The 11,951-nt window shown below is 49.7% G+C and overlaps 1 protein-coding gene across 1 annotated transcript in view; it reads right to left on the bottom strand.

Moving 5' to 3' along the window:
- Positions 1-5,344: 5,344 nt before the first annotated feature.
- The window catches only part of PHLPP1 (PH domain and leucine rich repeat protein phosphatase 1), a 207,145-nt gene continuing 200,538 nt past the window's right edge, over positions 5,345-11,951 (bottom strand). The window contains exons 16-17 of the mRNA XM_084787940.1: positions 9,519-9,747; positions 5,345-7,437 (exon numbers count right to left, since the gene is read on the bottom strand). Coding sequence (XP_084644066.1) covers positions 6,244-7,437; positions 9,519-9,747 — 1,423 coding nt within the window. The 3' untranslated portion in view covers positions 5,345-6,243. The remainder of the gene's footprint in view (positions 7,438-9,518; positions 9,748-11,951) is intronic.

Here is an 11,951-nt window from a genome sequence, read left to right as displayed (position 1 = left end):
GGCGGCAGGCATGCTAGAGGGTAGCAGTAGAGCCTGCTGCATCGACGGCCTCCAAGGGCCTGGTCTGGAGAGGTAAGCAGAATCAGAACCCACCTATTTGGGAAGAGCTGCGGGTGGCTCACTGGTGTTTGCGTGCGGGGCGGCACCAGCAGTTCCACTTCTCGTATTCTAAGACCGCAGACCCTTGTGAGCCCTGAGTCCAGGCATTATGTCTGCCCTCTGTTCTGTGCAGCTGACAGACATTATGGGCTCTTCACGCAGGAGGGAGGCCATCTGGGCAGCAGTCCCTTTTCCTTCCCGGGATGTAGGAGTCAGGCTTAACCCTCACACAACAGTGTGGTCACCAGGGCAGGAACTTCCCACAGAAGCATTTGCAATGATCCTGCTGTGGGCTGAGCTTTGGGCAGCTTGCAATCTCTGTCTGGGTCAAGTCCAAGTTCTTCTCTGTCCATGTGTTTTCACTCCAAGTGTCCTTTGGATATGCATGTCTCTCCAGATTACCATCATTAAATGTGTTCCAGTACTTGCCCTTGGGGGCCCATCTCAGGCACTCCACCTACCCACTGCTGTCAGAGGGGGTGTCCTATGGAAGTAGGGAGGTGCTCAGTTTCTGAGGAAGGTGAGACGCCTCTCTCCTTAGACCTCCAGAAGGGCAAAACAACTCCCCACACCCTATCAGGATTAAACACCACTCCTACACCCCAGCAAATGAAGCAAAAAGATACACAGACACACACACACAGCAGGATGAAACACACATGCACACGCGCACATGCACACACACTCACACACACACACAGCAGCAGCAGCAACAGGACAAAACACATATACACAGATACACAGGGACACACACATGCAAACACACCCCAGTACTATGAAACAAAAAGATACACAAACACACACACCAGGAAGACACACACACACAAACACACACACACACACACACACACACACACACACACACACACCAGCAGCAGGATAAAACACACAGATACTCACATAGACAAACACACACACACACCAGCAGCAGGATAAAACACACAGATACATGGACACACACACACACACACACACATGCAAACATACACCAGCAGTATGAAACAAAAAGACACACAGACACAAACAGTAGAATGAAACATATACACAAACAAAAATACACACATACACACACACTTTGAAGTTTTTGAAAATTTAGCTGTACTGCCAGTTTTGTAAAAAGTATCTTTTAACCATGTTGAGCGGGCATTGTACAGAAATCAAGAGCCATGTAGGTCTAGACACATCAAGCTCAACTGTTTTCCACTCATAAGGGTTCACGCACTGTCAAATGTGTAAGGCAAAATCTGTATGGGTTTGGTTATATAAGCTAAGAAAGTGTTCACTGAACACCACCACTACACAGAACATACAGCTTGGATTCTGCCTCAAACAGGAACCCAATGAATGCCTAATACCACGTCCTACATGCTCAGACTAGAGAGGCAGAAGACAGTTCTCTGGCCCACACCAGCAGGCCAGCCACTTACACTGCTTTCTTTCCTTCCCCTACATTCCATTGTGTCCCTAGTTATGTGGAAGGGAAGCCAGAAAGGACAGGACAACCCCTACACAGTGTAATCTGAAGAATACCAAGATGGACTTCTCTTGTGAGCACAAAGGTCCCGGTGCTCAAATAGCTCCAGAGAAACAAGGAATGGTAAGCATACAGGGCTGTCCTTTCAAGGTATGTTATAACCTGTTTTCCACCCGCAAGGCTGGGGATGGAGACGGCTGAGTGCTCAGTAGCCTGGTGACATGAGTAATCAGAAGGGTCAGGCCAGACCTGTCCCCACAAGCATGACCAGGGAAAGCTATCAGCCAAAATAACTCCACACTATCTGTATGGCTGCGGCCATGCCGGATCCTTCCCTCGGCACTTAAGACACAGCTTGTCTCTAGAACCCATCCTCTTGGAAGAAGTAGCACTTTGAGTTGTTTCAATGAGACTGCGTCTCCTTTTGTTTAGGGGATTATATTACACCAGGAAACTTTTTTTTTCCTCCAAACTATACTGTGCTTAAATATGTTGGCAACAAACAGCTCAGGGTCAGATGCTAGAAGTTGGAAGCAGTGCCGACGAAGTCGTGCTGAGCAGGATTCCCTTCTTGGCCCTAGGGTACATCAATTTTCTGCTGGCCCTGGTGGCCAGAGACTTCCACAGAACCTCAACCTACAGAGCTCAGCCGTGATGATTATATGCAGGCAGCATTACAAAGGAAAGGAATGCATGTGCTTACCTGTGAAAGGTGGCCATCCCAGTGCACGCCACAGCTCCTGGGAGGCACAGTTCATCTTAAACGAGATACTTCTAGCCTGCCGAGACACTGCACATAGCCATCAAAAGTATGGTAGACCAGGAGGCAAATAAAGGATATTGCTTGGCTTAGCCCTGGCTTCCAGGCAGCTTTAACATGGAGCTGGCTCTGGCACTTCCATTCCTGGGGAGGTAGTCTTCTTAAAGGGTTGGACATGAGAATGGGTGAGTTCAAGGACTGGGCATACAACATTGAAAAAAAATCCCAATTGCCATTTTAATGTCCTTTCAACAGACAGGACCGGCCATTAGAGCAACGTCCAAGTTCACTGGAACAAGACAGAAGACTAGAAAGTGCAGGATTTTAGTGCGAAGCCAGCAGCACTTCCCTGTCCCTAAACCCTAAGAGTGACTAGAGTGATTCCAGTTGTAAGCAGAAGAGGGGAGGACGTTCTCCAAACATCCTGTGCCTCTCCCTTCACACAGGGGAGAACATTGTGTTCTTGGAACAAAACGAACCAAGAGCCAAGAAATACAGCCCTTATTTATGGGTAAATTCAGGGCAGGAAATGGTCCAAAACAGGGAAGGTGGCTTGAGGGCCATTTGCCCATTTCTTCCTAATGGGTTCAGTATCTTCTAGAAGGCAATGGGGCCATTCTGAGGGGACACCACTGTGGCTAGAGTCAATCTAGGGCTGGCTTAGACCCTCAAGGCCTCTCAAGATGAGCAGTCAGAATCATACCTCAGCCAGGCACCCCAGGTCCTGTGCTGGTTTTGAGCTAGCCATGGATATTTGATCAAGGATGAGTGAGTGACCATGCAAATCAGACGGGGCAGTGGGGGTGGAGTGGTGGGGGGGGGTGGAAGGGTGGAGGGGGGCAGCTTTCCATGGAGGCTCACTGGCAAGGCAGGGCTCTTCCCTTCCCTTAACTGAGCAGGGCTAAGGGTGATGAACTTTGTTCCAACTGATACAGCAGGTGGGGTGAGGAGGTAGGAAAAGAAAAAAACAGAAACTATCCCTTTAGAGCTTTTTGCATTTGCAAACACATATCCAACATTCCGATCAATGTCAGCTGAGGCCACATCAATGACAATGATGAAAGCAGTTTGCCCAGAGTCATTTGGACAGGGTTGTAGAGAGGAAAGAAGTATTCAATGACAAGAAATACGAGGTCCTTTCCCCCACCAGTTTATCCCGATTTTCTGATCGGTCCAGTTCTATGCTGGACTAGCGATGACTCTCACATGTAAAGTTTTATACTGAGTTACTGACCTGTTATTGGGGAGGCAGCTACAGACAATGCAACCCTCACTTTACAGAGATTCATCTGCTTTGCAGCAAAAGACCCTTTGCTGAGTACTCATTGAGAGTCAACATACCCAAACAGGGCTGCTTCTCTTTCTCCCTTGGTTAGGGCCAGCAGTGACAGCACAGATCTAAGAGCAGCTTTCTAGTTTTTTGTTTTTTTTCCTAATCCTAGGGAAGGCGGGGTTAGACAAATGCTGAATAGAATTATAATTCTTGCTACATGTTATTTCTGTACTGTAATTTTCCAGGGGGAACTGGCCCATCATAGGAATGAAGTGGTCACCGATGATACCACCTTACAAAGCAGAAACTGACTCAAGGTACAACAGACACTAGGATTTAAATCGGCATCTCTGCCACACTTAATTAGCGATAGTTTTTTCTGGCCGAAAGGAGTCCATGTTTCGCTTCCAAAGCTACACTAACCAGTAGGTGGCGCTACAACAAAATCGACCAGAAGAAAGCCCGCCACACTAGGTTAGTCTCTGGTCCCAGAGACTGGCCTGCAGAGTGCCTGGATGCCTGTATCTGGCAGCAGGTGGCTGACTGAGAAGGTGCAAGAACCTTTTGAGCGTCTGTGGGGTTAACGCTTCCTCGTCCCGTTCACATCTTTCCCCAGTGGTCCAGCTTTTCTCTCAGGAAGCAGAGACGACACCTGTCCCCTCCACCCTGGGAAACCCTTTCTCCTCACTACTCCATGCACAGACGTCGTGGCTTCGGCGGGGGGCCTTCATGTATTCGGTACTTTACTGCTGAAAACCCAGTTCAGTTTTATAAGCAGCTTTACACACACTATTAGAAGGTATCTTGGTGAACAGAAGGTAATACAGTCTCCTTAGGAAATAACTGGGAAGGCTCCTCCACAGAGCACGGAGATTTAGCGTTATGCCTGCACCCCATTAGCCCCTTAACATGGATGTAACTAAGAAAGTTGCTCTCTCGTTGTATTATGTACCCCATGTCCCCACAGGGAACTTCTGTCTCCACAGTTCCGGTTTTTGTTTTGTTTTGTTTTTTGTAGACAGGGTTTCTCTGTGTAGCCTTGGCTGCCTTGGACTCGCTTTGTAGACTAGGCTAGCCTCGAACTCACAGCGATCCACCTGCCTCTGCCTCCCGAGTGCTGGGATTCAAGGCGTGCGCCACCACTGCCTGGCTCCACAGTTCCTTACACGCACTGTGTATGAAATGTCTCCGTGACAGGATGGAGAGAAGCACGGCTGGCCTGGGCAGGCACAAACATGGCAGCTCTAGCTTGTGGCTTTCTCCCACCTCTGCTGGTCCTGGTGGGTGGCTGCTGCCAAAGCCATCAAGAGTCTACCGTATACAGGTTCTGACTTCTCTGCAAGAGCCACTGTGGTCTAGGCCTCTCCCACGAAGGTGACAGGTGAACTCTGCCCATGTGGGGATTTGAGTACAGAGGAATTAGAATGTCATCCAGGCTCGACAGGAAATATGGCTCTGGAGAAAACTAGGAATTCGTGTGCTTCCCTGACCCATGACCCGTATGGTGTGCTGCACAGTAAGGGAGGGAGGGCTACTGAGCGGGGCAGGATCAGCGCCCCTGGGATGACTCTACTTCCGGTCCACAGCAGAGGGCCTCTGCCACATTTGGGAAACCCAGCTCCAAGCCAAAGTGTTAGCTCATCTCAGCTCTCCACCTGTTCCTTCCAGTCTTGAGCCAGCGTGACTCTCTGTAAGACACGCCTGACTGCTGAGACAAAAAGCAGATGGACCCAGTATGTGTAACTTTCATATTTATTGTAACAAAAATTCTGACAATGTCCATTTGTGCACTCTGCTGTGAGGAGGGCCTAAGGGCTCTGTACAGTCATGCTGATTGTGGCAGCAGTAAGGAACACAGTTAAAACGTGTCTGTAAAAGGCTCCGGGCTCCCAAGAGCAGGACCACGTACGTATCTGCACAGGAGCACACCGAGCAAATGGCCCCCACTGAAGATGAGTTAGGTGGAGATGGGGGCGGGGGTTCAGAAGGGCGAGGAGTGGGTTATTTAGGCTGTGTCCTTATGCTGAGACTACAACACTCGAAGCTTCACTATGTAACACTGAGCTATTTACAATATAAATTTCTCAATCAACTGTTCTCTCAGAGAAAATTAGTGAATCCCAGTGACCTAAGTCACCTGACAAGAGTAAAGCAACTCCTAGGAGTTAGTCTCCATATTCTACAAATGTCTATCATTTTCAAGACAAAAAAAAAAAAAAAAAAAAGCCTTTCCCCACAAAAGAAATACACAATTACAATATTATTAAATCATTTAGCAATGACAACTTGCCCTGCCTTCCAAACAAACAAAACAACAAAAAGCCATTTTTAAAAATATTACATTATCATTAACTGTTTTCTCTGTAATATATTAAACCTTTTGTTCTTTGTCTTTACACATTTGATATGTTAGGGAAAGAAGTTAACAAATTTAAATCATATTGGTAAAGTGTCACTAGAAGAAAAGTGGTAATTATTAAAAGTAACCAATACAAAGAGAAGCTACAGATGAGCGGCAGAGATGGGGGGGCAGTGTCTGGGAGAAGAGCGTGAATTAACACCCCTGCTTTAATGTGAGCCTGGGAGACTCGCAGTCTTTCTGCTTGGTTTATTGTTTAAAACAGTAGTCAGATTGGGTCATAGTGGTGTATCGTAACAGTCTGGCAGCTGGTCCATCTGGAACTGCCGTTGTGGCTGTGGCTGTGGTTGAGGCTGAGGCTGTGGCTGGGGTGGTGGCAGCTGCTGCTGCTGCTGCTGCTGCTGCTGTTCCTGGTGATGTTTCATGATTTCTTTGACCTCCTCTTCCAACTCTGGGGGTATGATAAACTGGTCGTCCGGATCTGGCTGAGCTGGGGCTGCAAAATAGCCCCCTGGCTTTCGGAGAGGTGCATCCGCAGCAACCTCTATCACATTGTGGCTCCTCTCTTGGGGAGCTACGGAGCCATTAGCCCTGCGTCGCCCAATGGTCCCTACAGCAGAGAAATCCACCTTCTTGGACAGACTTGACTCATCCTCATTGGCACTGATGACAATGCCCTCATCACTGGCCTCAGCGGGCACCTGAAGCAGGTGCTGCTGTCTCTCCTTCTCCTTGGCCCGGCCGCAGTGGATGTCCACTTCTACCTCCACCCGGCTGCCATTACTGAAGACGCCCTCAATGGGCTCTTCATCGTCACTGTCTAGGCCGTTGTCAGAGAACGCGCTGGAGAAAGTGGCACTGGACAGCTGGCGTTGGAAGGAGTTGGACAGGCAGACGGGGTGGAGCATGCAGCGCTGCTCGTTGGGGTAGGCGGGGCTGTTCTCATTCAGGACTCCAGATGGAGGCTCATCAGAGGCGGTGGAGCCCACCTCGCTACTCATCTCAGAGGTGGACAGTTCACTGCTGATCTCAGAGGCCATGCCGCTGCTGGAGGATGGCACACCCAGCCCATCCGAGGGCCGGTCCCTGATCACCATGTTGACGGAGGATGGGAAGATTCCAGGGCTGGGTGGTGGCATGCTCCCTCCAGCACTGAGCTCACAGCAGCAGAAGCTGTCTTCAGTGACACTGAGCTGCACCACCACAGCACTGATGCTGTCATGGCAGCCATAGCTCTGGGCCAGGGTGCACAGCTTCTTGGCAGCGGCCAGAGCATCTGGCACATTGCGCACAGCCTCCACAGCCTCTTCAATGGATAGGCTGTCCCATAGCCCTTTGCTGCCCAGGATGAAAAACTCATCCTGTGGAGTCAGAAGCACTGACTGTACATGGGGACGAGGCACCACGCTGGGGTGGAGGAAGGTGTAGCCCAGGATGCGTGTGGACTCTGTCACGCCATTGACCTTGCCATCCTAGAAGAATTTCCAAAGAAACAATGAGCACAGAGCACACATGGCTACTGAGCAGCCCCCCTCTGGGCCACAGGGAAGTACTGGGCATCCCAGGGAGGAGGCTCACACACCCTATATGGAATGGCTGACGTGCAGACGTGGGCTCGTAAGGAGCAGCAGGGCTAAAAGGAAGTATTTTAGTCATTCCTTTAACAGGGAGCACACTTAGACTAGGGGGTAAGACCTATCTCTTTATGACAGCTGATGCCTAGCCTTACATGTCATGTGTGCGCACTATATTCTAAAGAGGTAAGCCGTCCCAGGCAGAGAAACACCTGGGCAGGGATGGTTCAACCTCAGCACTCTGTCCACAGCACAGTTGGCATGGAGAAAGGTTAGGGGGTCCTGTGTGATCCCACAGATGTTTGTAGCTGGGACACAATGCTCGTATGTTTGGAGAGGCAACGCTTACAGGAGTGCCTTTTCTTGAACCTGACTTCTGGGGTCTGCCCTCTCTTAGGTGGCTCATTCTGCCCCATTCAGGCCATTTTCCAGGTAAAAAATGAGTACTTTGAAATCTTAGCTCCATGTCGCTGCTGTGCTCTCTGGTTTTCAGCCACACCTGTCCTCTCGCTCCTACTTCCCATAGGAGATTCCTCAACGACAAATGCAATGTTGGTGCATCTGGGCATGAGCAACTGCTTCTGTGAGAGAGTGACCCCTGCGCTCCACCACACCTGGGCTTTGGGAGTGTCTGCTTGTCCCTGGGTGCCGTTCCCACTCACGTGACCTCGCCAGCCATGCCCAAGGGCAGGTGGCAGGAACTGAGATGAGTGAAGCAGGCTTTCAAGCAATTTTAAGCTCCCTTGATTCTAGTAATAAAATCTACTCCAGCAAGAAGCCGCTGGCTGCCCTAGCCGCCCTTCAGGTTTCTCCCAGCTTGTGCTCTGAAGGCCTCTTCAGGGTGCAGAAGGGGTGAAGTAAAAGCCTTTCTTTGTTGAAGATGCAGCAGAGCAGACAAAAGTGACAAGGGAGGGCACAGCTGACCTACAAACTGTGGCTCGGGCAGCAGATGTCTTGCTCTTCCCATGCTGCCATTCAGCTCGCTATACTCCGTAAGCACTGTGCAGCCTATGCCCTAACCTGCGTTCATCCTCCACTTTAATCCTCAGTGGCTGGAACAGACAGGGAACTAAGTTTATATGTGGGAGCACTTCCAGAGTCACGTGGCATACGGGTGTCTTTCTGGGGTGCTCAGCACAAGCTCTCTTCTCTTCTGGACACTAGCTTTCAGCCCACACCCGAAGCTATGCATTGCTCCATACGTTTTGCCACTAAGAGGAGGATCCATCCTTGTGAGTAGATGTGTTTCTACGGGGATTTCCAGGCTAAGAGTAGGAGACCAACATGCTGCTGAATCATGGGAGTTCGCTGACAGTGACCACGCTACACTGTTAAGCTAGGGTTTTTGATGTTTTGTTTTGTTTTGAACAGCAATGCTATTGTCATTTGTGACCAGGCCACTCCTTGTTGTGGGACTATGCCCACACTGTAGGCTGCTTAGCCATATGCCTAGATTCTATTCTCTATGTGGCAACAGTACCCCAGTTTTGATGGTCAAATATATCTCCAGGCCTTGCACTTTGCCTCCTGCCCTCTGAGAACAGTATCACTTAACTGGCAAAACAGAAAATAGTTATATTCTGAGACAGACACCATAGTTTATGGGTCAGAGCACCCCTGTAAAGTAAGATGGGTGTCTGTGACTCCAACTTTACACAGGAGAAAATAAAGGCTTACCAGGTCATATCCTACAAGTGGTTGAGTTGAGATATAAACCCAGCAGAGTGGTTTCAGGAGCCCAGTCCCAGTCAGTGAGTTGGCTCTGCAGATCCACTGGCACAGTACCCATGAAGCAGTCCTGCCTCCATGGCAACTGATGAAGGCCTTACTATTTTATAGTAACCTTCAGACAGCACCAAGGAATTTACTTTGTAATATGATGGATTTGGAATTGTAATTCTAAACTAACACCCAACACTTCCTGCAGTGTCCACCAGGGGGCGCCGCTGCCCTGCTGGCCGAGGACCGCCTCTCCTCACCTCAGTGATGATGGCTTTGTGCTGCCTGATCCTCTTCCGCTCCTCTTCACAGCTCATGATGTATGACCTGGACAGAGGCAGTGGCTTCCCATTTCGACAGAGAACCGTTTGGCACTTGCCAACATTAGCCGAGGTCAAGGTGAAGGATCCTCCCAGGTCCACAGGGTCATGCTTGATGTGGCAGAGGACGGCAGCACCACCAAGCTTCTGCCCAGCAGTTCCCAGTTTCCTGAAGCCGAAGAGAAGAGTGAATACTCAACTCCTTTACCACATTGTTCATTCACAAGGAGGACGGCACCAGTGCAACAGGGATTGGACTCAGCCCTACCCAACCGAGCCACTCAGCTTCGAAGAAGAGAAAGGTCCCTGGAAGCTGACACCACACACATTCACACAGAGAGGCACCAGCTCCTCTGTGAGGGGAAAGATCACCTTTTGGTTAAGAGCCATATAGCTGTCCTGGCCTGCTGTGTCCACCCTGCTGCCCTGGGTCAGTTATAAGGCCCCAGCACAACATTCTAAACCATCAACAAAGTGCTACTTCCCTCCCCAGCTACCTCTCCAAATCCTCTCTATCCCACATCAATCACAACAGGCACGGACACAGGACACCCATGCAGGCACCACAGACTGACCCTAACCACTATCCTGCCGAAGGACGCTCGCTGCTGCTCTTGCCCTGTGCGGCCAAGACTGTCTTGATCAACACTATGTATTCTATGAAACCTACAGGACCGCATTTGGGTATCAGACGCCACGTGTCTCTGCTTTATCCTCCATTGTCCATCAACCAGGGACTAACTGAGTATTTGAAGCACCTACAAATATGGACCGCTTAAAGAGCAAAGCTCTCTCTCTCTGATCACAGGTCCACCAACGGTCATTCCTCCAAGACTCCTGTAATGAGCTTTAATGGTTAAAAAAAAAACAGAAAGAAAAGCAAGCAAACGGATGGCCTCTCTTGCCTGCTGAGGACAGGGGAGATCCCAAAGCACTGTCAGAATCCAAGCAGTGGGAACCAGGGCCCCTGAGTTACCCCCATGACAACCAGACACACAGAACAGGCAGTTGCTCTTAGGACTGAAACGCTTCCTGGTCCTAGACCTTGTTAACTAATAGACAAAAGTCACAAAGAAGATCCTGCAGGTATAAGGATTCCATGACTAAATCTGACTGGTGCATGCTTCTAGGGCAGCAATACTTTCAAACGCACAAAGGCTCGTGAACAGAAGTTTGTAAGCAGAGTGGAAGGCATGTGCGTGTGCGTCCATGTGTGACACATTTACTGTCTTCTGGGATAAGGTGGTACCTGAAATGGGAAAAGGGGGAACTGGGGGTCTCAGGATGCTGAGCCTGTACAGCTTAGGAGGCCCTGGGGTACTTTACTTCACCTCTGTGTACTTTGGTTTCCCAAACAAGATATGACGAGCAGCAATGCTGGAGAAAAACATCAGGGCATGTAAGGGAGTTAGAACAATGCCTATTTGTTAACTTTACCACTGTGCTCAGTTGCTGTCTGTGCCCACTAGGGATCTGGCAGGCAGGGACACAGTGAAAGCGAAAGCCAGAACCTGCCTGCCTCGGCTTTGCATGAGGCAGACACACCTGCGGAGGCTTCTAGGGACAGCACTCCACCACAAACACTACCTATGCTGACGGCAAAGCTATCCTCTCTGTCAGGTTACTGATGGGGAAGAGGAAGGAGAGGGAAACAGCATCATTAATGCTGCTAGGACCTTCACAGCAGTGGATATGTACCATAGATCCTAAAGAACAGCGAGGCAATTCCTTTACAATCTATAAAGCCACCAGGGTGACAGAAGAATGAAAAGCTTTGAATGAAGGACTTCTTACAACACTTGTCCCTAAGAGTTCAAGCCGTATGCCACAGTTCTTGCACTGACCTTCTGATGCTGGTACAAGTGACAGGCAGCAGCCTAGGAGTCTCTAACACTTGCATCAACATTTATTTAACACGGAATAAGTGAGAAGAAGATAACATGTAAAGAATGTTTTAAAACTAGCCTACAATTTGGCCCGCTCAGTTTCAAACCAGTGAGAGCACTTCCTATTGCTCAGCAAACGGGGACAGAAATGATCCATTCCGGAGAGAAGTCCACGCGGCACGCGAGGAGACCTAAGGTGTCTGTGGTACCCTGTCATCTGTGGGAGAAGTCCACACGACACGTAAGGAGACCTAAGGTGTCTGTGGTACCCTGTGGTCTGGGGGAGAAGTCCATGTGGCACACGAGGAGACCTAAGGCATCTGTGGTACCCTGTGGTCTGAGGGAGGAGTCCACGCGGCACACGAGGAGATCTAAGGCGTCTGTGGTACCCTGTGATCTGTGGGAGAAGTCTATGTGGCACATGAGGAGACCTAAGGCGTCTGTGGTACCCTGTGATCTGTGGGAGAAGTCCACACGGCACACGAGG

This window comes from Acomys minous (assembly GCF_964271855.1).
Source record: "Acomys minous genome assembly, chromosome: 1".
In the NCBI taxonomy this organism is placed as follows: Eukaryota; Metazoa; Chordata; class Mammalia; order Rodentia; family Muridae; genus Acomys; species Acomys minous.
The sequence above is the reverse complement of the archived record's forward strand: the minus strand, read 5'-3'. Positions and strand labels throughout refer to the sequence as shown.